The following is a 27,879-nucleotide window of genomic DNA, read 5'->3' on the forward strand; positions in this document are numbered from 1 at the left end:
GTGGCGTTAATCCACAGAAGAAGGTGATCGCTAAGGGACAGTTCAAACCGCTACATCTCCAGTTTGGCCCAGAAAGTGGGATTTTTTTCAGTAGTAAACCCAAACGCTGCGTCTTTATTAACTTATCCTGTTGCTTTCAGACGCGATCCTTTCGGTTGACAATGATTTACTGATGGAGAAGATGTGATATGATGCATCTGTTGGTGGCGGTTTGTTGATCAGGTGAAGCAAACGGAGCCGAGGAGGAGTCTCCGAAGAGGTGAGGCAGCCCCTCCTGCTAAAGGCTGCTACATGATGGCTTCACTGCTCCGAGGGAGGAAATAATATCTTCTGTTGTTTTCTTTAGAGGGTCGGGATTAAATAGTCCGGTTTCTGTTGAGTTTTATTTGCAGCATTGTTTTCCGACATGCTGGGCCCTTTATGCTAAAAGCAGCAGCAGCAACTGTCGTTTATAATAACTGCAGTGGTGAGGAAAAGCTATAGATGTATATATATGTCAGATTTGACATTATTATTTAACTTTTTTTATTTTCATTCACTTTATCATGATACACGATCATAGTATAAATAAAACCTGAGCCGTTCTCTGTGATTATTTACTCTACTAATGCGAATATTATCATATGACCTACTAACATAGCAGGGTCAAAATAACCTCTTTGACGGTTGTAGCTTAAATGATCAAAGCCAGATGCGTTGTTAAGACGAAAAATAAATCTGATATTCACAATTCCAGGAGGATGTCTCAAGGAACCACAGAATATGTATTTTAAAAACAAGTTTCAGAGACAATTATATAAAAAAAAAACACAAACATATGTGCTGAATGATTTGTTAATAATAAACTGCTCTATATATTTCAGGTTTAAAGAGGTATAAAGAGCAGTTCCTAGTAAGTAGAAGTAGACCTACACCTTTAAGTAGAAGCTACTTAAAGGTGTAGTGGAGGGTTTTCACAGATTTCTTAAGACCCACCCTCTCCACTTAAAAAAAAATACACATGCACAACCCTGGACTCACTCCCGATAGGGAAAGTGTGCAAGAGCCCATTTCTCCTCGTGCACACCCTGTTTAAAAGTTGCTGTTCTCATAGCTCATACAAGCTGACAGTACCTGAAAGTCCATCATAACCCCTAAATCTCTCAATCACTATATAGAGCGGGAACTATATAGTGAACTCTATGGTGAACTCAGTTAACTGACCGTTTGGAGAGATGATCACTCCTTTTTGCTCCCCGTTGGTAACCCGTCCACTGCGCGGTGCCATATTTGTTATTAGTCGGGTCGCTGTGACAGCAAATCCCATAATGCTTGGCGAGGGGAGAGCTCTCTGCGCAAAGTATTCCTGGATATATTTTTTTCATTTTCAAAGAACCGCTGTGAGAAAGGTGACCTTCAATGACTGTCTGAAACCATAGCTCACCACAGATATACACCTGAAAGTTCGCATGCGCAGAAAAAAGATAGCTAACGGGACGAGCATGTCGAACGGCCTTTCGTAAACATATCACCAGAATGATTGACAATAAGGAGGACCATTTATTGAGATGATCCACCCGGAAAAAGAAAATCCTCTACTATACCTTTAAGTCCTATGCAGCCAAACAAGCCCACATCATCACATGTCCATTACTGTGCTTGAAAGTTGCTATGAGGTGTTTGTGCTAATGCTTATGGAGCTGCGCTTTATTGCAAACCTTCAGTATTTTGAACTTATCTTCCTAAAGACTGTTTGAAAACCAAGATAATTCTACTTCTTCGTTTAAAAAAAAGTTTTCTTCTTCAACCTTCCTAAAGAAGTCCTATTTGTTCATCCTTTATCAGTTTGCCTTTTGATGGACCCAATCTAAGCCCTGTAGAGATTTCAGCCTTTTCTCGAGCGTTTTACGGTCGGTGTTAATTTGCTGTGATGTAAACTCCTGGGAAGAGGAGCAGCTTTCTTATGTTTTCCCCTTGTGAAAGGTCTTTCTAATCCATACAGTACCTGCTAAAAAACACATTTATTGTTGTGAATGTCATCCAATTCAGGGGTTGTTTTAACCTACTTCTATACAGCAGATCAAAAAAATGATCCAAACTTCTACTTTTGTCATGATGGTCAAACATTAAATCATGTAACAACAGCAGGGATGTGCTTCTCGTTTCGAAAAGTACTATTAACTGAAATGTTTTGACTTTTTTGCCTCTGTTAGTTAAATATTGTATGTTTTTTCTCCACATGAAGTCCTTAAAGCCATCAAATCACAGCTGAGTCACATTTGCTTGTACTTAAAACTAAAGGAATGTGTTTTTTTTATTGCAGAAGTCCTGTTTTAAACCTAATTAAGCCCAACAATCTCAAACTGGCTGAAATGGACGAGCAAAGTGTAGAGGTGTGTATTTATATCCCCTTTCTGTATCGTCCAAACTGTACAGTCAATTGATTTGTTTTCATTTCTATTTCAATGACATTTAAATACGTGTCCAAGAAGTTGGCCCTGCTGCTGCAGTTGGTGTTGGATTCATCCTCTGTCTCTTTGCAGAGCATCGCCGAGGTGTTTCGTTGCTTCATCTGCATGGAGAAATTGAGGGATGCTCGCCTGTGCCCGCACTGCTCCAAACTCTGCTGCTTCAGCTGCATACGGGTGAGTGTGGCTCCAAGGGGCAGGAACTGGGCTGTTTTTCCTGCAAAGCTCCCTGCTTGAATCTGCTGTGAGCAAAACAAGTTATGTAACTGTTAATTGGGAACAACCAAGTTTGTTATAGACAAGATAATAAAACAGAATAGTCTGTACAAAAAGCAGTTATGAAAAAGGTGATCCATGATTTTCATTTTAAGCTTGGGTCTCTTGTTTGACAGCGATGGCTGACGGAGCAGAGAGCACAGTGTCCACACTGTCGGTAAGAATGTTTCACCCTAATATCTACTCATAGATTCTCACTTTCAGATTTTTCTTTTTATTTAAGTCCTTTATCTCCACCTTAAGATAACAGTGCAATATTTTTATAAAAATAATTTTGTAAGAAAAAAAAACAAGCCCCAACCCCAGGAAAGAGAGCTATAGGCACCAAAACTATTGAGTTTGTTGCAGTGGTAAACATTCATTAAATGATTCCTTTAACAGCGTTTGCATATGTTATATTATATTTGACACAATTTAACATTTTTATATTTAAGGAAGTCCAGATGTTTATTCTGCCAGGATCCAAACAGTGTGTAGAAAATATATCTGGCAGAAATTCCTTAAAGGACACCAAAAATAGTTTTATTTAGTGAATAATGAGAAGAAAATGTGTAAGAATAAGCAGAATAACGGGGGGGAAGCCATCTTATTTATAAAGATACACTTTGAACAATCAGCAAATGTGTTTTTGTACTGTGAGTATTCCAGCTGTATTTGGCTGAAAAAACTGTCATCTTACATTTAAACTCTTTTATGCTGGAACCAGCTTCAGGGTTTAATTTACATGAGCTTAATGTAACATTTCTTCACATGCCTCAGTTGTGGATTATGTTTTAAGATCTAATCGGATGTGCTTTTTGTTGTGCCACAGCGCTCCGCTGCAGCTGAGGGAGCTGGTGAACTGTCGCTGGGCAGAGGAGGTCACTCAGCAGCTGGACACCCTGCAGCTCTGCAGCCTCATCAAACACGAGGACAATGACAAAGACAAGTGAGCGCCTCATAAAACCCGTTCACTTCTTTTGTTCTGCTCTTAACATTTGCCCCATTTACACTAGCCCTATGAAATCGATCCGTGGCGAGTTCAGACCGAGCTTGGATCAGTTAACCGTGCTGAGCTTGGTTCTTACCACCAGTCACGCTAGCATGCTTTTTTGCCTACTATCGGTGGTCCATGATACTGCAACTCTCAAGGCGGGAATTGTGTAAAAAAAATAGTGGCGTCCATAACATTCAGGTACTTATGTGTCTGGATAACTTCCTCCGCCCAAATTTCAATGAGAGCCTCTCATCCCATTTACACTACCCTTGAAAAACTGTGCCGAGGCCGGTCCGAGCTCAGTAACTGAGATAACTTATCGTGTGTAAATGGAAAGCAAACTGAACTGAACCGAGCTAGACACAACCGGACCGCACTAACTGCAGACCAGTTCCAGAGATGGGCTCGGCTCGGTTTTTCCCTGGCTCGGTTCTCTGATAACAAGAGCGCCAGAGCAGAACGCGTCATCTCCATCTGGCTGCACATCCCGATTCACACTCCATTCCACTACTTGGCGGTAATGCCCCTCCAGAAGTTGCTTGCCATTTTGATTTGCTTGATTCCCTCCTTCTTCTTCTTCTTCTTCTTCTTCTTCTTGTGTTTTATGGTGGTTGGCAAACAACTTTTGGTGCATTACTGCCACCAACTACTTGATTTCCTCCTTTGATACTGGCAGTAATACCGCAGATCGTCACTAGGAGGCGAGGAGTCGAGGAACCGAGATGACGTGTTGTGTAAACGGTCGTCAAAACCAAGCTTGGCCTGGTTAACTGGACTGGTCTCGGCATGGATGAAGAAATCTGGGAACTGCAAAGCTGGTCACGCTGGAAAACCCGCAAAATGAGTCAGCTGATTGTAAATAGGAGATCATGCGGTCTGCTCATGCGCTCTTTGTTATCAGAGAAATGAGCCACAGATGAACCGCGCTGAGCCCTACTGTTGAACTAGTACTAGATTTGGTGCGGTTCGGTTGTTTCTGCCACGGTTCAGTTCAGTTGCATTCCATTTACAATCATTGGTTATCTCGGTTACCTGTTCTCGGCACGGTTTCACAAGGGTAGTGTAAATGGTGCTAATAAATGAAGAAGCATCCCTGGTTCCACAGATATGCTCTGAAAGACCTTTAAGGAGTAGCTTTTTTTTTAATTAAATTTTTATTAAGAACAACATATAAAATGCACAGTTGATCTGTTCACAAAAAGCAGTATAGTCATGTACAATGTACAACCTTCCATTCCGTTTGTTATATTGATCCATACAACATAGCACCTCGTGTGGTTATCCGGTATTTAGTGTTCGTTTTTTTTTTTTTTTGTCTTCCCCCAACCCGGTTCCTCTCAGAGGAATAGTGAGGGAACAGAATGAACAATACAGTGTTTCCACTGAGTAACTAATTAAGGAGTAGTTTTAAGAACCTAAAAGGCAGACATGATCATTTAAAGTACCTTGTTTAGAAAGTTGGGCTCAGTATTCCAAGATTGAGCTCATTTAAATTGAATCCAAAATAAGTTATTTACATTTTCAAAAGAGTTTTTGAAAACAAGACTAAACTGTAATGTAGGACTGTTGTTCTAAATTGCATTATAAAGAAAGAAAAAACATGGTCACCCTCTGATGTCTGCTCCTTCTGTTATTTCTGAGCAGATGTGAGAACCACCATGAGAAGCTGAGTGTTTTCTGTTGGACTTGTAAGAAATGCATCTGCCACCAGTGCGCCCTCTGGGGAGGAATGGTAACATTTACAGCTTTTTAAAATAAAAATTATACTTTGCAGTAAGTTAAGTGATTAGAAGGTGGTTGTTTCTATGTTGGGGTTTCTTCTGACTTCGATTTAGTCCGACACCAAAAAAACCAGAAGCAACAGTCAGCATTTCATAATTTTTCCAGTCACAGTTTGAGATGAGCTGCACATTTACATCCAAGTAGCTGCAGGCTCTGAGTGATGGATGTTTTGTTGCCTGCAGCACGGCGGCCACACCTTTAAGCCTTTGGTGGAGATATACGAGCAGCATGTGACCAAGGTGAAGGAGGAGGTGGGAAAGCTGCGGCGCCGCCTCATGGAGCTCATCAGTTTGGTGCAGGAAGTGGTGAGGAATCCTTACTAAGTGATATGAGGCTGAAATTATGGTATCACTTTGCATTCATAATGCATCTTTCAACATTATGCTTCCACATTTAGATTGTGTGGAAACTGATCTGAATAAAAAATTGGATTGTTTTAAAAATAAAGGTTCCCTTTAACAAATTCATAGAAAAAGTAATGTTTCTGTTTATTAAAGTTTTTGGATTATGGCTTGACATTTAACCTATGAAAGTTTGATTTCTCTAAAAACAAAAAAACAGGTGAATCAACCAAAATAAACCCCCAAAAAATCCTCATGGATTTGATGTAAAATTGAACCACCATTGTAAGTAAGGTAGCAGACTGTATTATAAGGCATATTTTATATACTGTTGTGCTGCATTCACACCAAATTCATTTTGGGTGTCAAAAAAAAAAAAAAAAAAGCAAATGCACAACCAGGCTCGTATGAAGCTGATACGCTGGCTTTTGATGAACAAAATGGCAGAAGAACATTTTTTTTAAACATTTGCCTCCTTATTTGCAAAAATAACAGGAACCCTGTGTCTTTAGACTCTCTCATTGACTCATTCTGAGCGCTTGCAGGCAGGTAAAAACAAAGCAGGAGTGGAGTGTCCATGTTCTGAAGGATTCCAAAACTTGTCCAAGTATGCACACATTATCCAATAAAACTCAGCATCATCGCTGCTCCGGTCCGTGCGTAGGAGCCTTACTGGCTCCAGGAAGATCAGAACTACGTTTCTGGGTCAGTCTGATAGTTTGCATATTAAGGATAGATATGAAAGTCACCTTCGACATGCTGAAATGTCTTTGCCTAATTAGCCAACAGAAAAAGAAACATGATATAGATTTATAACAGAGGATAAAGTTTCTCTCCTCTGTGAAAAAACAAGATGTCCTGTTTTATTTGCAAGCTAAATGAGTCCCCCCCCCTCCCCGAAGTGATGTCTTGGAAAATGGAGCATTTCAGGAAACGGCACGACTCCGCATGAAATGAGAAACAGTTAATGACCCATTTCATGTTGAAAGTCAGAACAGAGTCTAAAAAATTCCATTTAGGTTTTTTTTTTCTCAGGTGTGTCACTGAGTTTTAATGACATATCTAAGAAAAAGAAGCTATTTGTTACTGACTGCTTTTAACGTCAAAAAGCTGCAGAAACCATTAACCCTCCCCAGCTGTTGCTGTGGTCTTTATTAATCAAATTCACCAGAAGACCCTTTAGTCAGTGTTCTTACAAGGAGCGTCCTCTAGGGGGCACACACTGATTTTGTTTTTGTGTTTGCCGCCTCAGGAGAGAAACGTAGAGGCTGTGAGGGGAGCGAAGGACGAGAGGGTCAGAGAGATCCGGAACGCGGTGGAAATGATGATCGCTCGTCTGGACAACCAGCTGAAGAACAAACTCATCACTCTCATGGGTAGGAGACCTGCTTCCACAGATGAACTGCAACAGATCTGGAAACTCTGGAAGTTAAGACGCTTTACTTGAGTCTGAACTTAAGTGAAAAAGGTCACATTAAATCAATAAAACTACACGGCCTCACATCTGATTCTGGAATTTGATATAGGAAGGAGGTTGGTGAATAAAATCATCCGCATGGCTCTAAAATGCCTGGGAGATTAGTCCTCTAGTGTTATGAATTAATGTTAGTTTGAAAGCTGAAACTCAGCCCTACTAGACTCTCCTCCTCCATCTATCTGATCACTACCTGCAGGGAAAGGCCTGTAGAGCTTTAGGAAACGGTTGGGGTTTTATATGTCTTTGTGGTGAGATGACCACCTTTAAGAAACAGATCGGTACCATCTTAAAAGTTTTGTACACGTCAATAATTATTCTCACTCTTCAATATTTGATCAACTAAAGAGGAAAAACTCCTATTTATTAGGGAGGCAGTGTGTGTTTTAGTTTTATTGTGCAGCTCGTTTTAGCATCTGTTTCAAACTATCGTTTGTATGATAAAGAATTAAAAAAGTTTTTACTTTTTAGCTTAACTTCAGCTGTTTATTGCTTGCTTTTATTCTTTTGTCTGTTTCTTGCAAGTAAAAAAAATAAGTCAGGTAAACCGTCTCCTTTCTTCAGTTTCTTTGACATGGCGAAGGATTAGTTGGCAGCAGTTCTCCCTACGCAGGTCGGAACATGAATTCCTCAGTATCAAACTCTCCACTGTCATGTTGGAGCTCTTTTGTTTTGCATTACACATCTGAAAAGATTTCATGTTTGCTTTAAAACGCAGCCCGAGGCTAAGGTTTCTTTTCTTCTTTTTTTTTTTTTTTTTTTCGAAACAAAACATTTCAAATCCGTGCTGAAAGCAGCCGAGCCGCCATTTATAGACACGACTATTACACATATGAAATATTTATCCGGAGCGAGCGGATGCCCGCTCTTAGCAGTGCCCACACACACAATCTGCACCGCCGCCCACTCACACACTCAGCAGCCCTCCATCAGGGCCCACATTCAGCTCCACATTCTCCTCCCCAACAGGCCAGAAGACGTCCTTGACCCAGGAGACAGAGCTGCTGGAGTCTCTGCTGCAGGAGGTGGAGCATCAGGTCTGTTGTTCAGCACAGATCAACACCTTCATTCATTGGTATCCTAAACAATCCCAAAGCTGCTTTGTCATGATGTCACTGTTCTGTCACAATCACCCCAATTCTTTATTTTAGCAGAAAAGTTTAGTTTTAATTAATGGGAAAAAACTAAAACCCATTTGGGGCCTTAAAAACCTTAAGCTCAAAGATTAGAATCCTGGTAGGAAACATAACGTATAAAATAACAGTCAACACTTAGCAGCTTGTGTATTAAAGCCTCCTTCATGAAATGCATTTAGTGTAAAAAAAAATCTTGCATTGCTTGGGTGTAAAATGATAATTATGGGTTATATTAATGGAGCTGGAGGCGAATGTAAAATAAGCTTAGAAGTGAAGTTTAATGTAAGGAAAATATTCAATATGCTTGTCTAAAACTCAAGGAACAAAAAGACTTATAATTAAAAGATTATCCAGCTGTTGTTTCTATTTCCTACGTCTTTTTTCTCGCTACAATCATCAGGATTTCAGTTACTATTGAGTTTCTGAATTTACCCTTTTAAAAATTGTCCAGAGAGGTGCAGAGAAATCTACAAATGCCAAATAATACGGACTGTTGGTCAGATAGAACAGATTCGTGACAGAAAGTTAGCACATTTATTAACCCACAGGTTCATAGCTGAGTGGTTTCACAGCACGACCTTTTCTGTTTGCATGCGTTTGTGTTGAGCAGCTTCACTCGTGCAGTAAGAGCGAACTGATCTCTAAGAGCCCAGAGATCCTGCTCATGTTCCAGCAGGTCCACCGTAAACCCATGCAGTCGTTCGTCACCACGCCAGTCCCCCCCGACTTCACCAGGTAACACAATATCACACCTTCAGTCCGTTTCACGCCTGATTATAATTAACTGAACACAATCGCTCTTCATGTACTTCTGTGTTGTTTTTAGTGAGCTGGTTCCTGCTTATGATTCAAGCACTTTTGTACTCGTCAACTTCAGGTACTTCTTTTAATGTCTGCCTCTTTGCTCCCTCTCTTCTGCGAAAGGTGCTTTAGCTCGGCCTCCGACATTTGTCTCCAATCACTTCATAATATTTAGCAACTTCTGGTAGAAATGTGGAACGGCTTATGCTTTGTTTACTGGAAGGTATTAACTAAAACGAACGAATGAATGATGAAAACTAGAATTGAAATTTTTTTTTTTAAATGAAATTGAAAAATAAAGTAGATTGTCCTAAAAAAAACTAAAAACTGAGTTTACAGACCAAATAAAATTAACTGAATTTTCAGACAGAATATCCTTAATTTTCATTTGTGTTTTTATCATAATCTATTATGAGAATAGAATAGAAATTTCCTTTATTGTCCCACGATGGAGAAATTCTTGTGTTTATAGCAACAAAGAGATTATAGGAAATAGAATATCAGGTCTAGTTTTTGGTTGTTTTCTCTTTTTTTTCCCAGTCAGGTACACCACTGGAAAACAGGAAGTTGTGTTTTAACTATTCAACTTGAAGTAAAGTGTGTATTAAAGTTGTTGGGTGCATTTATTGCATATGGATCATTAGTGGCGTTAAAACAGTGACACCAATGATTTTGGTAAAAACAGTTAATTATTATACATAATTATTTCTCTACTAAATAACAAATGGAAAAAAGTGTAGAACAAAGAAATAAAATATTATAATAAGCCAATAGGGTGCAATGATTCAATCAGAAAGCCTTTGTATGTGACCAGCTGATGGCATAGAAATCCAAAGATTCGCAAGCTTTTTGGATTTCTATGCCATCACACTTCTCACTTTATGCTAAAGCTTTAAAGTGACAAGACCCCTTTAAAGCTTTAGCATTGTTTTTTTTTTCCTGAGATGCTAATTACTGTGGAGGTTGCTGTTACTTTAGTTTACCTTTTTATTTCTCAATTATCTTTTAGAAATGCTCCCCTTAAAGGTATAGTAGAGGATGTTTTTTTTGCAGGTGGATAATCTAAATAAGTGGTCCTCCTAACTGTCAGTCATTCTGGTAATATGTGTACGTAAGCCTATGTGCTCATCCCCATTTTCACCTACTGGTGGTGAGTCTGACATAGTGGAAAAATTGCTAATCTTCTTTTGGAAAGTAAGTTTGTATGAGCAATGCAAACATAAACTTGTCAACAGAGGGTGCACGAGGAGAAATGGGCTCTGCATGCTCTCGCACAAGTTTAATAGACGTTCCCTCTCGGGAGAGTGTTCAGGGTTGTGCATGTTCATTTTAGGAGAGTGGAGAGGGTGGATCTTTTAAAAAATAAATAGCAAAAATCCTCCACTATACCTTTAATACATTTATTATCAGCAGATGTTCACTGATACTGGGTTTTGACGTGTGTTTCTCTGTCTGTAGCACTTTAAGGCAACGGGCCGACCCGGTCTACAGTCCTCCTCTGCAGATATCTGGCCTCTGCTGGAGGCTTAAAGTCTACCCAGTAAGTCCGTAACCAGTTTTTAAGTGTTTCCTCTGAGTTTGGACACTTTTTAGAAATTACATATACCGGTATAAGGTTCTGTTTATAGCTAGTAACTATAGTGTGGTATTTCTTCAGGACGGTAACGGCGTTGTCCGTGGAAACTATCTGTCCGTGTTCCTCGAACTCTCTGCTGGACTTCCTGAAACGTCAAAGTAGGAATGTTTCTTTGAAAAAAAAAAAAACACATTTTTTTTCTTTTCTTTTATTTGCACCCAAATTCTACTTTAAGGCCTCCAAAAGGTTTAATTGATTATAAGGATTTTATTTCAAAGGCTTTAAATGTTTTGATATTTCTCATTTTCTGAAAAGCAACTCAAACTGAAGATGACTGGTTTTGCATGTGAGTTACCAACATTACTTTGGTTTCCAGTGGAATCCTTCCTCCATTATTAACATCCAGCTTGACCATCATAACGATAGACACTTTGCCGTCTTTGTCAGATTGATTGAAAATATTTATTTGGTTTTTCTTTCAAACTTTGAGGCATTTCGAAGTTGATTTGTTAAAAACCCACGCTGTAATAAATCTCTGATTTCCAGAGGTTATTATAGGCAGAAATCACTTGTTTATATTTGTTGTTCAAATATATTTAAAATGCCGCACTCTTAAAATAATATACGATTTTGCCAAAGTTTCAGGTTTTTAAAGTCTGTTTGCTAAATAACAAAAAAGTTACTTTTTTCTTCTCTTTCTATATAATGGGTATAATCTAAATTAAAGGCCAAATTTACCTGATTTGTTTTGGAAATGTTTGCATAAGGGTTTTTTCTACCACCTAAAATTTTGGTTATCAACCTAAATTCTTGTTATTCTTTTACTTTTGAGCCTAAAGTTCTTTAAAATCTAAATATCCCTGTTAGGTTGATCAGCACCAGCAGATTAGATTAAAAAGTTTACCCTTAAGGTTTTTAAAAATAATTTTGATGTTATGTGCCAACAAAATTAACTATAAACCTTTAATGGTTTCAAAATAAAACACCCTTCAGATTTGGAAAAAATAACTCAATTGCGAACATTGGATGTTAGTTATTCTTTCTGTGCAGTCCGGGACCGAATGACAGATGGACCGGTACCGGCTTAGAGGACCACTGATCTAGAGTGCTCAATAAACCCCCTTGATGCTTTTTCTGATGATGTTTGCATGCTGAGCAGCTTACCTGCTAAGCTAACGATGGCCTGTTTGGTCTTTGTTTTGATATCACACCTTGTGATTTTAGTTATTTTTGCTCTGACAAATATTAGTTTGTCCTCCTACCTTCCTGCTGAAGGCTGTTGACAGTGTGAATAGTATAATGCACAGACTGGAAGCTGCATTTCAAAGGGTTGAAAATCACTTAAAAGTTTAGTAAAACCCACAAGAATGTAATGGTTACACCAATAAAAATGTTTGAAGTTTATGATTCCCTTTGCTAAGTTATTGATAAAAAAAACCTTTGTGAAGAACCAATGTGTGGGAACCAATCTGCTTTTATTCTGTTTAGATATGAGTATCGTGTTGAGATGGTCCACCAGGCCTCCAGCGACCCGACCAAGAACATCATCAGAGAGTTTGCTTCAGACTTTGAGGTTGGTGAATGTTGGGGCTACAACCGCTTCTTCAGGCTGGACCTGCTGGCCAGCGAGGGCTACCTGAACATGCAGACCGACACGCTGGTGCTCCGGTAAGCTCATGCTTCACAATGATGCCTCATTTTCTGTCCCGTTACTATAAAGTAAAGAAACAAATAGCAGCAGTTTGGTTTGTTTAACATTGTGCAGCTACCAGGTTCGCTCCCCAACGTTCTTCCAGAAGTGCAGAGATCAGTACTGGTATATCAGCCAGCTGGAGTCAGCCCAGAGCGGCTACATCCAGCAGATCAACAACCTCAAAGAGGTAAGCCGTGAACCGAATCTTTGGGTTCTTTTCATGCGACGACCTGTTTAATTAATGTGTCGGATCTCAGAGGCTGGCCATCGAGTTGTTTCGCCGCCAGACATCCCGCAGCTCCTCGCCCCCTGACCTGAGGCTGGCTGGTGGCACCACCATGTCTGAGAGAGACCCTCGCTCTGTGAAAAGTGACGACGATGGCCAAACCACCCTGAGCCTCTCTAAGAAAGGAGATGAAGAGGAAAGGACGCAGCATGACGATTCAAATGTGAGGCTTACATGATACTGCGTCTCACCGAATTGGTAGCTGATGGATTCTTAGATCAAAAATTTATATTGGTAAAAATATTGTCTTGAGGAAAGAAGGGTGAGCTTGTAAATTTGTCAAAATCTGGAATAGTTCTGAGCAACACTTTATTTTTTAACAAGTAGGCATAAATTAGTTTTACATGACCTGCAGTTTCAAAGCCCAAATCTAGACTCTGTAGGTCTGTAAGGTTCAGAGATTGTCTGTTTGTTTAGGATCAGACTTAATCCCGACACTTATTTGTTTTTTTACCTGTAAGTAGTGCTGCAGGATTAATCTAATTGCAATCCAATGCTTTGCAATTATGTAATTGCATAAAAGACTGCAAGTTTTACATAAAGCTTATGAAGCGCATAATTGGAAAAAGCTGGACGAAACAATTGAGACTGATCATAGAAAAAAGCCCCGCCCAGTTTTTGAAACTTGAGCGACTGCCTGAGAGTGCGACACCAGCCCAATGTCAGCGTGGCCGATCAGGAGTGAGCGAAACCTGGTGAGACAGCGCAAGGCATTCCAGAGGAGGTATACAAGAGACCGATAGAGAGATGTGCGCAAAACTGGTTAAAATTTTGCAAAAGGGCCTAATTAAATGGTCCATTAGAGTGAAACTTTTTTTTTTCTTCTCTAAAAAATTTTATTTTCTTTTTCTGCTGTTGCTGCACCTTTTTCTTCTTTTTTAGAAAATTATGGATATGCAGTACTGTCCCCAAGGCACAAACCTTGATGCTTGCTTTGAAGTGTGTAAATATATATCCACTTGACTTTTGCACAACACAAATAATGGTCCGAACCCCATTTATAAGGGAAGAAATTCCACTTATTAAACCTGACAGGGGACACCTGTGAAGTGAAAACCATTTCAGGTGACGACCTCTAGAAGCTCATCAAGAGAATGCCAAGAGTGTGCGAAGCAGTAATCAAAGCAAAAGGTGGCTACTTGGAAGAAACTAGAATATAAGAAATATTTTCAGTTGTTTCAAACTATTTTTTAAGTATATAATTCACCAGGTGTTAATTCATAGTTTTGATGGCTTTAGTGTGAATCTTCAATTTAGTTATGAAAATAAAGAAAACTCTTTGATTTAGGTGTGTCCAAACTTTTGGTCTGTACTGTGTATGACAAATTAATTGTGAATAAGAGAAAACTAATTCATCTATTCATTTAGTTTCGCTGTTGGTTTTTATGAGGAAAATGTGGAATATTTGATAGAATAGAAATGTCTAGTAGAACCATTAACACACACAACATAATAGTTTAACAACCGTAAAAGAAGGACGCCGATTTCTGAACATTGACTTTGGAAAGTTAAGGAAGTTTTGCATTCCTGGCTTTGCAAACAAAAGCTGTGATTAGATCATCTAAATGCAGGGATTTTATCTCGCTGTTGTTCAGGAGCTTTCGGATGGAGACCTTGAGGTGGACTGTCTCACTGAAGAGGAGGTGAACCCGCTGGATGGAAGCAGCACCTCAGGAAGCTCCACAGCTACTAGCAACACAGAAGAGAACGACATAGACGAAGAAACCATGTGAGTGCAATTAGCTTCTTAAACTTCCAGAAATCAACGTTTGCTCATAATACAGCTTCAAAGCCTCCTGTAAACTTTGCTCAGGTCAGGGGAAAATGATGTCGACTTCATCGGGAACCTGGAGGCAGAAGAAGGAGAGCTTACTGAAGACCTGGCTGGAGCCACAGGTATGATCCTAACAGCAGGTGTTTTACATGATTCATTACATGCATAGTAACCCTGCTCTATGGAAGCGTCTCCATCCTTATTCTCTGCTAATTTCCATCAATGCCTCATAAAAGAGTCACGCTCCTCAGAACTGCACCCATGCAAAGTTTGACTTTGCCTCACCAGTAGACTTCCTCACATTTAGTGTTTGTCTGCATGCTGAGAGGAATGATAGCTTTTTATAGGGCAGCTCTTATAACGGGAGCTCATAAATCTTTTAACCTACCGTATAAAAGCAGAATTGTGTTTTCACTTCCATTTTGGTCTTTTGTTTATTTTTACATCCCTTCTATAAACTTCATTTTGTCTCCAGTTGTTCTAGACTGTTATAATCTGTAATAATAGAAGTCTGAAATATCCTTACAGGCTTAATTACTTAGTGGCTTCATGAGTTCATGTAATGTAATGAAACGATGTTAAGATGGCCACATGCTAATGACATTAACAGTAACTTCAGTAGACATTAACTTTGGGTCATATGACTTAAAATTCACATTCAGATTGACATAAAAACACTTTTTAAATCATTTATTTAGATAAAACAGCGATCACAACCAATCCCTGATCGTTATGCTGTAAAATGGTGCAAATCAACAGAAATAACAGCTAAAAATAATCCTTCATTAATATCAAAATACCTGGATGAATGTTATAATCTGTACTTCATGTAAAATTTTTTCTATATGACAAAATAATAATAATTGACAAAAAAAAACAACTCAAAAATGTACTGTAGTCCACAGTGATGCATTGGTTTCCAGCATCTTTGGTGGATTTTATTTGTTTTTTATAATACTTTCACCTCAGAGGTTTAATATGTGGCTGCTTTAACCATCTTCTTAAACCTGCTTTCATCCACTGTATCCAAATTAGCCATAACCTTGCTAAAGCACGTTGTAATGACTTTGCTATGTCTGCTTACGTAGCACCATTGTTTTTCTAACCCCCTGTGCAGCGGCTTCTATTTCGACAAAGCGCAAATCTCTACTGTAGGCTAAATTTATAACATTTCTAACATGTATTGCATTTACCTCGCAGCTCTATATTGATTGATTAATTGCTAGAAATGTATGGCTTGTTTTAGTGACACTTTTCTCTACTGATATTACAGAAAAACATGATTTAGAAATGATGATATATATAAAATAAATTAATCCCTGTAAAGGAATAGACCTAAAAATCCTGAAATTATTAAGTAGATTTGTTCAATGCAAAAATTCGATTCCCGGTCTGGGCTCTTTCTGCGTGGAGTTAGCATGTTCTCCCTGAGCATGGGTTCTCTCCGGGTACTCCGGCTTCCTCCCACAGTCCAAAAACATGACTGTTTGGTTAACTGGCTTCTTTAAATTCTCCTTAGGTGTGAGTGTGTGTGTGAATGGTTGTTTGTCCTGTTTGTCTCTGTGTTGCCCTGCGATGGACTGGCGACCTGTCCAGGGTGGACCCCGCCTCTCGCCCATTGACTGCTGGAGATAGGCACCAGCACCCTTCGCGACCCCAATTGGGACAAGCGTGTCAGATAATGGATGGATGGATGGATGGATGAAACCCTGTAAAGGAATTGACCTAAAAATCCTAAAATTATTAAGTAGATTTGTTCGTAGCAAAAAAAGATGATTGAAATCAGTCTTTGGAAGGCAAACAGGCCCACAGCCTCACAGATCTCCATCTATATCTTTGTTTTCTCTCTAGAATCATCTGCAGAGTTTGTTGTTGGTAAACCTACATCTCACCGAATCACATGGTTCCAGTTAAAGTCTCATTACTATTTAGTTTGAAATGTTGACTTTTGTGATGGTGGAACAGAAAATAATCCACCCGAAAGACCAGCTGCCATGAAGGGATCATCTAACGGTTGATCTGGACGCCCCTATCTCCTGCTGCTCTCTAGAACTAGGCTCACACTGTTTCACTAGGGATCATCTTTAACAATATGTTAGCAAAGTTGTGGTGGGGATCTTTAAGGGTCAATGATTGGTCTATCGGCATAATAGATCGGTAATAAATTCAGCCAAGGGATGTTCCGCGGAGCAGGAATAAAGGGTTAGCGGAACAACCTCAGGTTTAACACTGACTTTCAGGATTCATTCTTAGTTAGGCTAGTTACCATGGTAACATACTCTGAACAACAAACCTGCTCCAGGGTAGGCTAGCTTTTGGGAGCAGCAGTGTGGCCGTACCCATAGATGATCATCTCCCTGCCATCCCTGTGTATAAACCTCAGTTTTCATCTGCCTAACTGCAACAGCATGATCTCTGGCCTTTCTTACTTTGACGTGTAGTCAAGAAAAACAAGGAATTTTCATTGCAAGGTGAAAATCATGTCTCGTCTGAAAGCTGAGTGCTCCCTTTATTTAAGCAAACAAAGACATCAGCTGCTAAATCTGGAGTTTAGATTGTTCTTGTTTTGGAGCCGGTGGCTGCTGACAGGCCCTATAGCTGCTCCTCGGTGTGTTCTGCTGTGTTGGTGTTGAAAGGCATGAAGAGGATGAGTCATTGCTGGATCACAGTGCTCTCTGTTCTGCCTGCTGATATAGAAACACTCAGTGTTCCCTGTGCAGCATGTTTGATTCAAACACGGAACGTTGGTGCAGCCCGTTTGTAGCTGCTACTATAAAGTAGGTTATGTCTTTATATTGTTTCTTTGATATCAGAATTTGGGATTTTATTGTAGAAATTGTAATTATTTCTATTTATTTTTAAATAATTAGCCCTTGAACTCATCCAGTCTAGATTAATGAGGACTAAGAAGAAACCAGATCATCACCTCTATAGTTTAAATAGATCTACAGATGCTCAAAATTTTCCTAATTTATTTATTATATATTAAAGAAATATTTTAACATTTTTATCAAACCATAGATAGCAGAAAAATGAGGTTGGTTCATAAGATTAACTGTGCTGACAGTTTGGGTGTTAAATTAAAATTGTGAGCTGCATTTATTGTAGAGAGAATCAAATCAGATTTAAAGCTTAAAAATGTTAATTAAAAAATCATTAAGAAAAGATAATGGACAGAGTTTCTAAAAACAACTTAGTATTAAAGCTGAGGGCTCTGGAATATTTAGAGAAGTATGTTCAGGTAATTGCAATCAGGGAAAGATTTAGATGTAACTCCGGTCCTATAATCTTCCTCCATCCATCACCACTTCTCTTGTTGCTCTGAATGAAGTCAGTAAAAATCATGGAACTTAAATGTCTCTTGATAAAAAGCAAAGACGTTAATCCGAGGAAGTGTGCTTTCATATTGGCAGGTGGATCCACCTCCAGCATGCGTCTATCACATCGAGGCGCCGCCGCTGGTCGTAGCGGTGGTGGGAGCGCAGCTTCTGCTGCCCCTGTTGGGGGCGCTGTGGGGCCAGGCAGCAGCAGCCTTCTAGAAATTGACCCAGTCATCCTGATCCAGCTGCTGGACCTGAAGGACCGCAGCAGTGTTGAGTCTCTGTGGGGGCTCCAGCCTCGACCTCCAGTGTCTCTACTACACAGCCAAGGTCAGTGAACCCCCCCCCCACCAAAAAAAGATCATGGTAATAGGAGCTGCATGTCACAGTGAATTAGTTAACTTTAAAAGTAATATTTATGGATTTACCTTGATTCATGAATTAAAAAGGCAATTAAGGGACAGTCACAGGCGTGTAGACAAGTGAGTCAAAATAATTTTCCAAGCACCTGAAATTTAATTTCTGATTTATAAAAAGGCAATACTAGAAATAAAAAACTATGATTAGTCGAATAGCTGGAAAAAAAAGAATGCATAGGTAGCTGGGTTTATTAAAAATGATAATTAGTTTTTGTTTCGAAATATATTTTCATGAATATTGTTGTTTAAATGCAAACTATATTTGTCATTTTTTGTTAAGTCCATGAATTCTACTTATTAACTGTTCCTTAAAAGTGAAGCAAACATCCAACATCTAGTCAAATATGAAACATCAGAAGTAAATCTGCAGAAGAGAAACCGCAATGAGGAAAACACTACAGATGTATGTGTGCTGTAAAGAAATATTCAGGCACATTGGTAAAATCAAAATAAAGAAACTGTTAAGGGAAAAAAAATCTATATTACTACATAGTAATAGATCAAGCTAAAAAAAAAGTAGCATTTATTGTTCATTTACAATTAATAAAAAAATACATTTCAAACTCACCAAAATAACTTTAGGTTTGAGTTCAGGACTCCTTCTGACTGCATTCTCTTGACCAATATAACTGTGCTCTAAATGAAAAAGTGACTTCATCTTCATCAAATTCCTTAGGACATCATCTCCTCCACAATGAGGCTGAAACTGATGGTGGAGGAACAGAAACCTCTAACTTCTATATAAACATACAGCCAATCTGTGGTGCCATTGTGGTTGGATGATAGAGAAAACAGGTAGCTGAGTACCAAACCACAGCTGCATCGTGTTTACTTGTGTTTTAATAAAGTTTTTAAAGTTGCGTTAAAACAATGTTTAGCTTTCATTGAGTGAACCTCACTAAGCCTGACATATCAATGACTGGAAATCTGTTCCAGGTGTCCTAAAGTAGCTGTGCCAAGGAAATGCATTTTATATGTGAGCCACAATAAACAGATAAACCAGGTTGGAGTTAAATCTCTACATAAGAACATCTTTACATTGAACTTTTCAGTTTATTAACAGGTGGTAACAAAACTATAAAAAAAAAACAAAGCAAAACTGTTAACCTTGCTTTCTATGTCCAAAGGATAAAAGTTTAGGTTTTGTACTAAAGTTTTGTTCCTAAATGATCTAAAACTATTACAGGAAATTTGTTGTCCGTTGTGCAGAAAGAGACCATCAGGCCACTGTCAACGACCGTTTACAGCAGATCTATCTCCGCCTTCTGAATAAATCAAAGCCAGCTAAACATTTCTCTTTTTAAACTATCTCTTTGCTGTATTTTTATTTTTTTTATTCTCTGCAGCACACCCCCACTCAAGAAAAGAGCGAGAGCGGCGGCCGCAGGTGGTGCGGCGGTCTCCTCCAGACTCGGGCGTCCTGATCCGCCTCAAGGCTCAGATGGCCGAGGTCCGCAGCAAGATGGCCGATGTCAAAAGTCAAGTTATGGAGGCGCGGGAGTCCGGGGAGCCCAGACCCGGCCCATCTGGTGGCTTCAGCGTGGAGGAGGCTTCAGCTCATTCTGGGAATCTGGAGCTGCCAGCTTGTCACAAGGGTGGTGAGCTGGAGGGGGCGGGGAGGGCAGCTGCGGCCCGATCCAGGGCCTGCCGACCCGGTAAGTACTGTGACAGAACCAGTCTAATTCACTATGTAATTGTTTATATAAGATAAAGTCCAGTGTTTAAAGGCTGGACTGGAGCTGCTCTCATCAGGAACTACATCAGGTTGATGTCAGCAGCTTTTGTTCCCTGCTGAGCTTTACTTTACGGTGCAAATATTTTAGGACCAATGAGCTTTCCATTAACTGTTCTATACATTTCACAGAGGTCTGTTAAGTAAAGGCTTTGAAGCGCCCATCCGTCCATTCATCTATTCATCTGTTCATTTGTCTTTCCATCTGTCTGCTCCTCTGTTTCATCCATCCATCCAGTTTGTCCTTTCATACACGTATCCATGTATCCATTCATCTGTCATTTGGCTAAAGGAGAAAAAGGCCTGAAACTTTTCAGAAGGCTGAACGTGTTAGAGCAATAACCTGAAACCCACCCAGGATACGCTTTATTTATTACACGACAGCTGAAGTTCAGTTTGTCCTTGGTGTGAAACAAGAATGTTTTAAAGTGAAATTACTTTATTTACATAAATCCTATGTTGCTCATGTTTACCAACTTTTCCTGTTTCTATATTTCCTTCATTTTTACGTTTTCTTATTTTTTTTTAAATAAAATGAAAACCTAAAACATAAATATAGTTAATTTGAGCTCGATCTTCCACAGCCGTCTATTAGTTGCATTGTAAATTCTTCGTTCTCTTCGTTCTGTTCGATGTTTCTGTCTTTTTTTTTTTTTCTCCCTGTCAGTTTTTTTGTAGAAGGCAAATATGTCCGCCTCTTGTCTCCTTCATATCTCGACTTAAACCCCTCCTACCTCCGCAGCTCTGAAGCGTTCCCTCTAGTTAGGAGTTTCTCTTTTAGATTATTAATAAACATAAAAATAAACTAACCAAAGAATGGATGAAGTTCACACAGCATTTTTATATTATTATACCATTTGTATTAAATAACTACATTTTTGTCAGTTCTTGTCAGAATTCCTGTTTTTTTTTCTATTTTTTTTTTTATATAATGCACCCATCTTCTGTACTCTGACTTATTTGCCATCTTGTCCTGTTTGCAGCGAGGAAGTCTCTGTCGCCTGTCCTGGACAGCAGCAGCGGATCTTTGCTCATAAAGAGGAGGAGTCCTGAGGAGAAAGATATGAGAGGAGCAGAAGCTTCTGCAGAGCTCAGCCTGCACCCTAAAGATGGGATGGGTGCTGTTGAGGGTCAGTAGGTTCCAGCCTTTTGAAACTCTCTCTGAACCTAATAATGTTTGTTGGACAATCAGGATACAGCAGAGAAAATGCTGTGCATGTATCTGCTTTTCTACAGAGCTGTGAGAGGCTGAACATTTGGTGGATAAAATAAAATGTTAGGAGCAGCTTTAAACTGGTGTTTAGCTTCTTACTATGAGGCATTGTGGTGGAAATCGGGCTGTTTTTAAAACCTGAGTGTACTTAACTCGTGATATTTTTTAAAAGCCTCTCTTCACTGCAGCTCTAAAAACATCCACTCTGCTCTCTGTGCTGTTGGAGTTCGACTGAAAATAGTCGCTGATTCTCAAGTGGCTCGTCTGTGTTAAACTGTGGGTTGTTTTAGCACTACTCACTGCTCGTCTCTTAACACCATTTTACTTTCGTTGCAGCACCACGTATTTGTATTTTTTCTCTTTACAACACATAGAATGTTGTTAAGTTTCAGCTTCAAATTTGCTAAGTTGTAAGATTTTTGGGGGGGATAATTATTTTTTTCTTTTAAGAGGCACCGGAGTTTTATATTTATTTTTATGAGGGACAAAAAATAAATAGATGAAAATGTATAAATATTCATATAAATAAGTAAATACTTGACCCATGGGAATCCCGAAAAAAAGGTTTTTCATTGTGCATTCTGGGTGATTCTCCCAGTTGAGCAATCATGATGAAGAAAATAGTTAGAACCACCCACCTCATTAACATACAGAGACAGACAAAATAAAAATAAATAAATGTGGAAAGGCAGAAATACAGAAATAAATGTTGGAAGAAATAAATAGGACTATAAAAAATGTTTAAATAAATTAAAAAATAAATAAACAAATAGGAGAATAATTAAAGGAGATAAATACACAAAAAATAAAATAAAAAAGAACTGTCCATTTTTGTGACTTAAACATATTTTGAATGATTTGAAAATCCCTTTATTGTCTCACAGTGGGGTAGTTGTCGTCTTACAGCATAAAAAGATTTTAGCAAATGTGGTCACACTAATGTTGACCTTAAAAAGTGTATAAAAACAACAGAATATGTGACAAAGTAAAAAAGAAAAGAATAAATAAATAAAATACTGTACTGTACAGTGTTTGAGAATAAAGAACCAATATACAGCTGTGGACATTTTTTAAGTAATGGATATTTGAAAATAGCAGCAACATCAGAGATGTGCAAAAAATGACAGCAGCAGGTTATTTAACTGCCTAAGACAGAAACTGTGCAAAAATCAACATATATGTAACAACTTATTGAGGTTGTTGGGAACAGTGGAGGTTATAGATTATTTTAGCTGCTGGGAGGAAGGATCTGCGATAACGCTCCCTGTTGCATTTAGGGCCCAACAGTCTGTCCCTGAAGAAGCTCTCTGGTTCTGCAACAGCTTCATGCATGGGGTGGGAAACATTATCCAACAAAGATGTTAAATTAGTTGGTATTCTTTTGTTTCCCACCTCCTGCACTGAATCCAGTGGGCATCCAATAATAGAGCTGGCCTTGCTGACCAGCTTATTCAGTTGCTTCCTCTCAGCAACAGATAAGCCATTGCTCCAACAGACGGCTCCATAGAACATGGCTGATACCACAACAGAGTCAATGAAGCATTTATTCAAGCATTCTTTGCATATGCCTTTATTTATACATGTATATATATGTATACATACATATGTATTTATTCATTTATACAGTTATATGTGTATTTATTTTGCCATTTTTCTCCCCTCATAGTTTTCATTTCATTTAAAGAAACAAAAAAATCTCTCCATGTTTAACTGATCTCTTCCAGATCTGTTTAGGTATAAATGACTGCTGCCACTTTTTGCTTATTGATGCATCAGTTTGATTGCATTTAATCCTAATTTATTCATCACATTCTGTGCTTTGAAACTTAACTAAATCAGAACTTTGTCTCCATCTCCTTTCTGTCCCCTTGTTTCTCTTCCAGAAGTGCTAAAGTCTGAAGCTGTCGCTGGGCCCCTGGTGTCTTTGGGTTCCTGCTCATCAGATCAAGCGTCTGCCAGCACCAAGCAGCAGTATGCGGTTGAACAGCAGCTGTACGGCGCCTCGGGGTCCAGAGACGAGATCTTCTCCCTGGGAGCTCCGGGCTTCATGGCTGCCAGCAAGGCCTGCAGTGGCAGGACTCTGGGGTGCGACTCAGATTCTCCTTATGCTGCAGTAAACAGAGCTTCCCCACATCATCACATAACGCTTTCATTTCTTGCTGCTGCAGGGCAGCTGTGATGGAGTGCGAGTCTGAAAGCTCAGGAAACTCCCAGCAGTCCCTGCTGGAGGGGATCTCTGCTCCGCTGCAGTCAAACGAAGGTAAGTTCACCAACATAAATGTCAGCAGCTCTCTGCGCTGTGTTGTTGCTTTAACATGGATGTCAGAGAATACAGCTAATAAGCCACCATGTTTATTATTTATACCTAGAAATGTTTGGATGAGATAAACCAAAAATAAAGAATGTGTCATTAGCAGTTTATTTAACCGATAGTTTGGATTAGTTTCATTTTGTTTCAATTCTGTGAATGTTGCCAGAGTTCAGGCTAAGTTTAAAAAGCATGCATCTTAATAAACATCTGTTTTATTTCTTTACTGCATTTTCAAAGCATACTGCGTCCTATCAGGGCTCTTTGGACCTCCCAATGTGGCTCTTAATAATTCTGCCTGAAATTATAAAATATAATACCAAATCCAGGTTTTGGCTGTTTTTGTTTGAAATAACTGCATGAAACTTCACATCTCGGTGAAACTTTAAGTAACAGAAAACAGGCTTAAATTGGAGGCAACCAGACTTTTGCTCAGTTTTTTAGGACGTTTTAACACCTTTACAGGACTCTTTGTCGGCTCACAGCAGAGCTAAAACAAAGTTGGAGCACTGATGTATATAAGTACTCCAAGGAGGTCCATCCTTTTAAGCTCATTCCAAGTCAGATGCAGGTCAAATAGCCACCCATCGTTCTGCTTCATTATTGGGGTCTTAAATTGTGTATTTCCTAATCCAATTTAATCCTGTTTTGTGGTTGCCATGACCCAAATGACTAAGAATTTACACAAACATCTTCAAGTATCAGTCATATTTGTTTTAACTCTCATTTTCTCCTCTGGGTGGAAACTTTTCTTTATTTTTTAATAATTTTCCCTAAATCTCTACATCCTATAGTAGGCAATGTATCTGTTGTCTTACGGCAGAGGTCGTTTGTTTTTCCTAATCTTAAACACTAAAGAATAGGAAAAAATTGTGTTATTGTAAATATTTATTACCTGATAATAGAGTGAGCATTACTAGATGGTCTAAGGGATTGTTTTTCATAGCTATATATGATTCCATCACATGTTTTATCTGGTTGAAGTTTATATTTTGGGGGATTTTTAGGGATTTTTCTACAATTCAGCATTATCATCCTGTTATGCCCTATTTGGTGTGTCTTTGCAAAGAAGTATAATTTGCTTGGTAGCAACTAGTATGCTTTACAAGTAGATTTTCCATTCCATGTTGTTCGACCATTAATAGAAGCACATATGTTAGCAGGTATTCATAGAAAAGCTGCTGGAAACAGATTTTTTTAAAGCAGGGAGTAGCTACTTTTGTGCATGTCTTTCCTTTCCTGAAGTTTTCTGTTATGCATTTCCATTCAGTTTCTGAATTTGTCTTTTTTTTTAAAGCACCTGATGTTGAGCAGAGACAGATTTAAAAGAGAGACTTCATTTAAAGTCGGTCCATGTTTTAGGGCTGCAGAAAGTGAGGCTAATTTTAGGAACAAAGATCTTTTAAATTAAAATGTCAATATATGTCATCTTTAGATCAGTCTTCATCTGTGCTGGTAGCAGCAACCAGCAGTGACAGCGACAGCGAGGACGAGGCTCTGCAGAGCAGCAATTCCCGATATGACAATCACACCCCTTCTTGTACAGGTGACTCACAGCATCCATGGAAGTTTACCTGGTTTTATTCATACAGAATTTAGAATTTAATTATTTTGGTCTCTATTCGGATCTAATATATCCAGATTACAGAAATAAAATGTTTTCGAATAAACAGGAAACAATAAATATAAATATGATTGGGGAAAAAATGACCTCTGCTGAATTTTCCTTAGAACTTGTGCTTGGATTAGATGATTGATTATAACAGAAGGATCTTTGACAGACAGTATGCTTCTGATTTCTGAAATCATTAGCAAGGGGAAGAAAGACTCATAGAAACCTGTTTAGTATTGGATTTGAGACTAAGGTTTCTTCTCATTAGTACTGGAGGAGTTAATAGCATCTAATGGAAGTGACTATGATGCTGTTCTCCAGATGCTCTCATCCTTAGAAAACCTTCCTTGTCAGAATGTAAAAGCAAATTTATAATGTGATTAGCTAACTTTAATACTCAGGTCTCATAAATAAAATAAACAGCGGAGCATCATAACATGAAAATGAAAAAATAAAAAGGACATAATGTTAATGTCTGATGTTTCAAGCCAGATTAGAGCTGTTAACTGCACTCCTGTGACGTCTTCTCCGTTTCCTGACTGAAACCTGATTTTGATTCATTAAGAAGGCGGTTTGTTTTTGTCAAATATGAACCAAATTTGTTGCCTAAAAAAATCACACTTATTCATTCTGTGGATAGAAAAACATAAAAAGCTAGAATGGATGTTAAGAGATTCTCTCTTCACTTGGTGAATGAGCCTTAATTAAGATGTCACATGGAAATTGTTTGAAATTTTCCTTGAAGATCAGCTGATCATTAAAGCATTAGTTAACCCTCAGGTTGTCTTTAAGAGATTTTATTTTTTGTTATCTGCCAATGTATGGTTTATATAATGTTGCTGTTTCAGTGCAGAAAGCAGGATTATTTTCAGTGCCTGCATGGAAACATGTAAAGAAAACTCAATGTGAATGTTATTAAGATAAGAACAATCTCTGCAGACTCAAACTGTTTTGTCTCCTCTTTCCACCAGGAGAGCTTCTCCTGTCTGATGATGGCAGCCATCCTGCCATCAGGTGACTCTCTGGGAGCCTGTCGGACCGATTCACTTCGAGTCCAAACAGCCGATCCTCAATGGCTGCAAATACGGACTGACATTTAGAGTATAAGCTGCTTGTTTGTGCATGAACCAGAAGTAAAGACGGTACTTAAACCCAGTCTGTTCACCAAAAGGCAGAAGCATCCGTCTGCGTCCCGAGGATTCTCAGATTGGGTCCAAGATGCTGATAAAAACAATAAGTTCCTATTTTTTTGTAAAATAAGTCAAAAATATCTCCTTTCAGAGATCCAAGTTGCAAACTCCTTGTTCTTTTATAGGAGTAATTATTATTTAATTTCAATAACTGCCATCTTATTTAATTCAATAAATGAGCTGCTTTTGTTTCTTCTACTTTGTGTAGAAATGCATTCCTAGATTCCAGTTGTGTTTTAGTTCTCTGTGTTACTAAGTTCTGACCCATCAGCTTCCACCAGAATCTTTTGTCAAATATTCATCTAAAAGCTTAACTACACAGCGTTAGTTTTCTCTTCTTTCTATTTTATTCATGTAAAGCTGCTCACATCTGCACAATGAAAGTTTAACGCTCTGCAGATTCAAGAAGGCAACCAAGCCAGATGTTTTTGACACCGTCCTGCATGCTAACATCACTAACTAAGCTGGTTTCTTTTTAACCATGTAGTTAAAAGAACATTAACTTCACCTTATGAATGAGCCTCTTGTTGGCGGCAGCACTTTTTCTAAATAGTCTTGCATGCATTCCTTTGAAAACAGCTAAGAAAAAGATATTCATGAACAGACCATCTAAATTCAGAGATGTGTTGCAGTTTTAGGTCTTATTTATTGTGTAGGGTGAATGTTGAGGGTTGGAGGTGAATCATTTATAAAGTTCAACTTGTAACTTTTTGTTTGTTTTTAAAGAATTTAACATCTAAAACAAAGCAAACATATTTTCTGTTTATTAATAAATAATAAGAAGTAAGATAAAAACTCCACTTGCAGGGAAAATCTCGTGTTTGGGGCTTAAACAGGTTTAATGTGTTTTGTTTGGTCAGATAAAGGTATAGTATTAATAATTTGGTTGTAATGAGGGAAATCTGGGAGGGCTTTGCTGTGATAAAGGTCGGTAATTATGTAACATGTTCTTAGCTGCTGTGCTGCTGGCTTTTCTTAATGGATTTTTTTTTATTTTTCGGTTTACACCTCAGTGCTCCGAATAAACAGAGCAGAAGCTAATTATAAAGGTCTGCGTTGAAACTTTAAGCTCTAATACCCTTGGTGTTGTGCTATTTTACACCTTCCTGCTCTTCTAACACTCATTCAACCCTTATATATTGTCCCGGTATTAGTTTACATTGTAAATATGTTTAAATTCAGCACCAGTAGAAGTATGTCTGGGTTTATTTCTGAGAAACTGGCTTAGGAAGGAAGTACACGGCTTTGAGTTAATATATTAACCTGAAAATCAGTCGTCATGCTGTTTCTGTCACTGCTGCCACTTATGAACAAACTAAAGCAAGATTCTCATCACGCAGTGTTTTTTTTTTTGTTACTATTCCTGTTTTTATTGAAGCTGCTTTTGTTTTAAATGTTCCCAGAATGTGAAATGTATTATTCTCTGAATATTTTTATCTAATAAATGAAATGTTTTACAACACATAAAAAAAGCAAAGTCCTTTAATTTCTACTAATTTATACCAAATATATTATCATAGTAT

At 38.5% G+C, this 27,879-nt stretch overlaps 1 protein-coding gene across 2 annotated transcripts; it reads left to right on the forward strand.

Moving 5' to 3' along the window:
- Positions 1-27,838, forward strand: trim37 (tripartite motif containing 37). Of its 2 annotated transcripts, XM_038307481.1 has the most exons (25): positions 1-259; positions 2,303-2,372; positions 2,523-2,624; positions 2,840-2,880; positions 3,535-3,651; positions 5,344-5,431; positions 5,664-5,786; positions 7,075-7,198; positions 8,266-8,333; positions 9,043-9,167; positions 9,259-9,309; positions 10,692-10,773; positions 10,891-10,967; positions 12,298-12,477; positions 12,575-12,689; positions 12,760-12,951; positions 14,384-14,517; positions 14,602-14,684; positions 17,976-18,212; positions 19,648-19,956; positions 21,017-21,163; positions 23,130-23,331; positions 23,415-23,506; positions 24,990-25,100; positions 26,138-27,837. In XM_038307481.1, exons 2-25 carry the CDS (start codon positions 2,352-2,354, stop codon positions 26,182-26,184), a joined length of 2,868 nt encoding a protein of 955 aa, XP_038163409.1. In that variant the 5' UTR covers positions 1-259; positions 2,303-2,351; the 3' UTR covers positions 26,185-27,837. The 2 variants fall into 2 exon arrangements, with proteins under 2 accessions (XP_038163409.1, XP_038163410.1); XM_038307482.1 differs by lacking the exon at positions 1-259 and having other exon boundaries at positions 2,307-2,372; positions 26,138-27,838.
- Positions 27,839-27,879: the final 41 nt, after the last annotated feature.

Source organism: Cyprinodon tularosa, unplaced genomic scaffold, assembly GCF_016077235.1.
Source record: "Cyprinodon tularosa strain WSP-4 unplaced genomic scaffold, ASM1607723v1 ctg610, whole genome shotgun sequence".
NCBI classification, from domain to species: Eukaryota; Metazoa; Chordata; class Actinopteri; order Cyprinodontiformes; family Cyprinodontidae; genus Cyprinodon; species Cyprinodon tularosa.

Excerpts from the sequence above, each read along its gene's own strand:
- trim37 (XM_038307481.1), top strand. The coding sequence starts at position 2,352 with ATGGACGAGCAAAGTGTAGAG. Across the intron at positions 9,168-9,258 it reads GTCCCCCCCGACTTCACCAG|TGAGCTGGTTCCTGCTTATG; the intron begins GTAACACAATAT and ends TGTTGTTTTTAG. Across the intron at positions 12,478-12,574 it reads ACCGACACGCTGGTGCTCCG|CTACCAGGTTCGCTCCCCAA; the intron begins GTAAGCTCATGC and ends AACATTGTGCAG.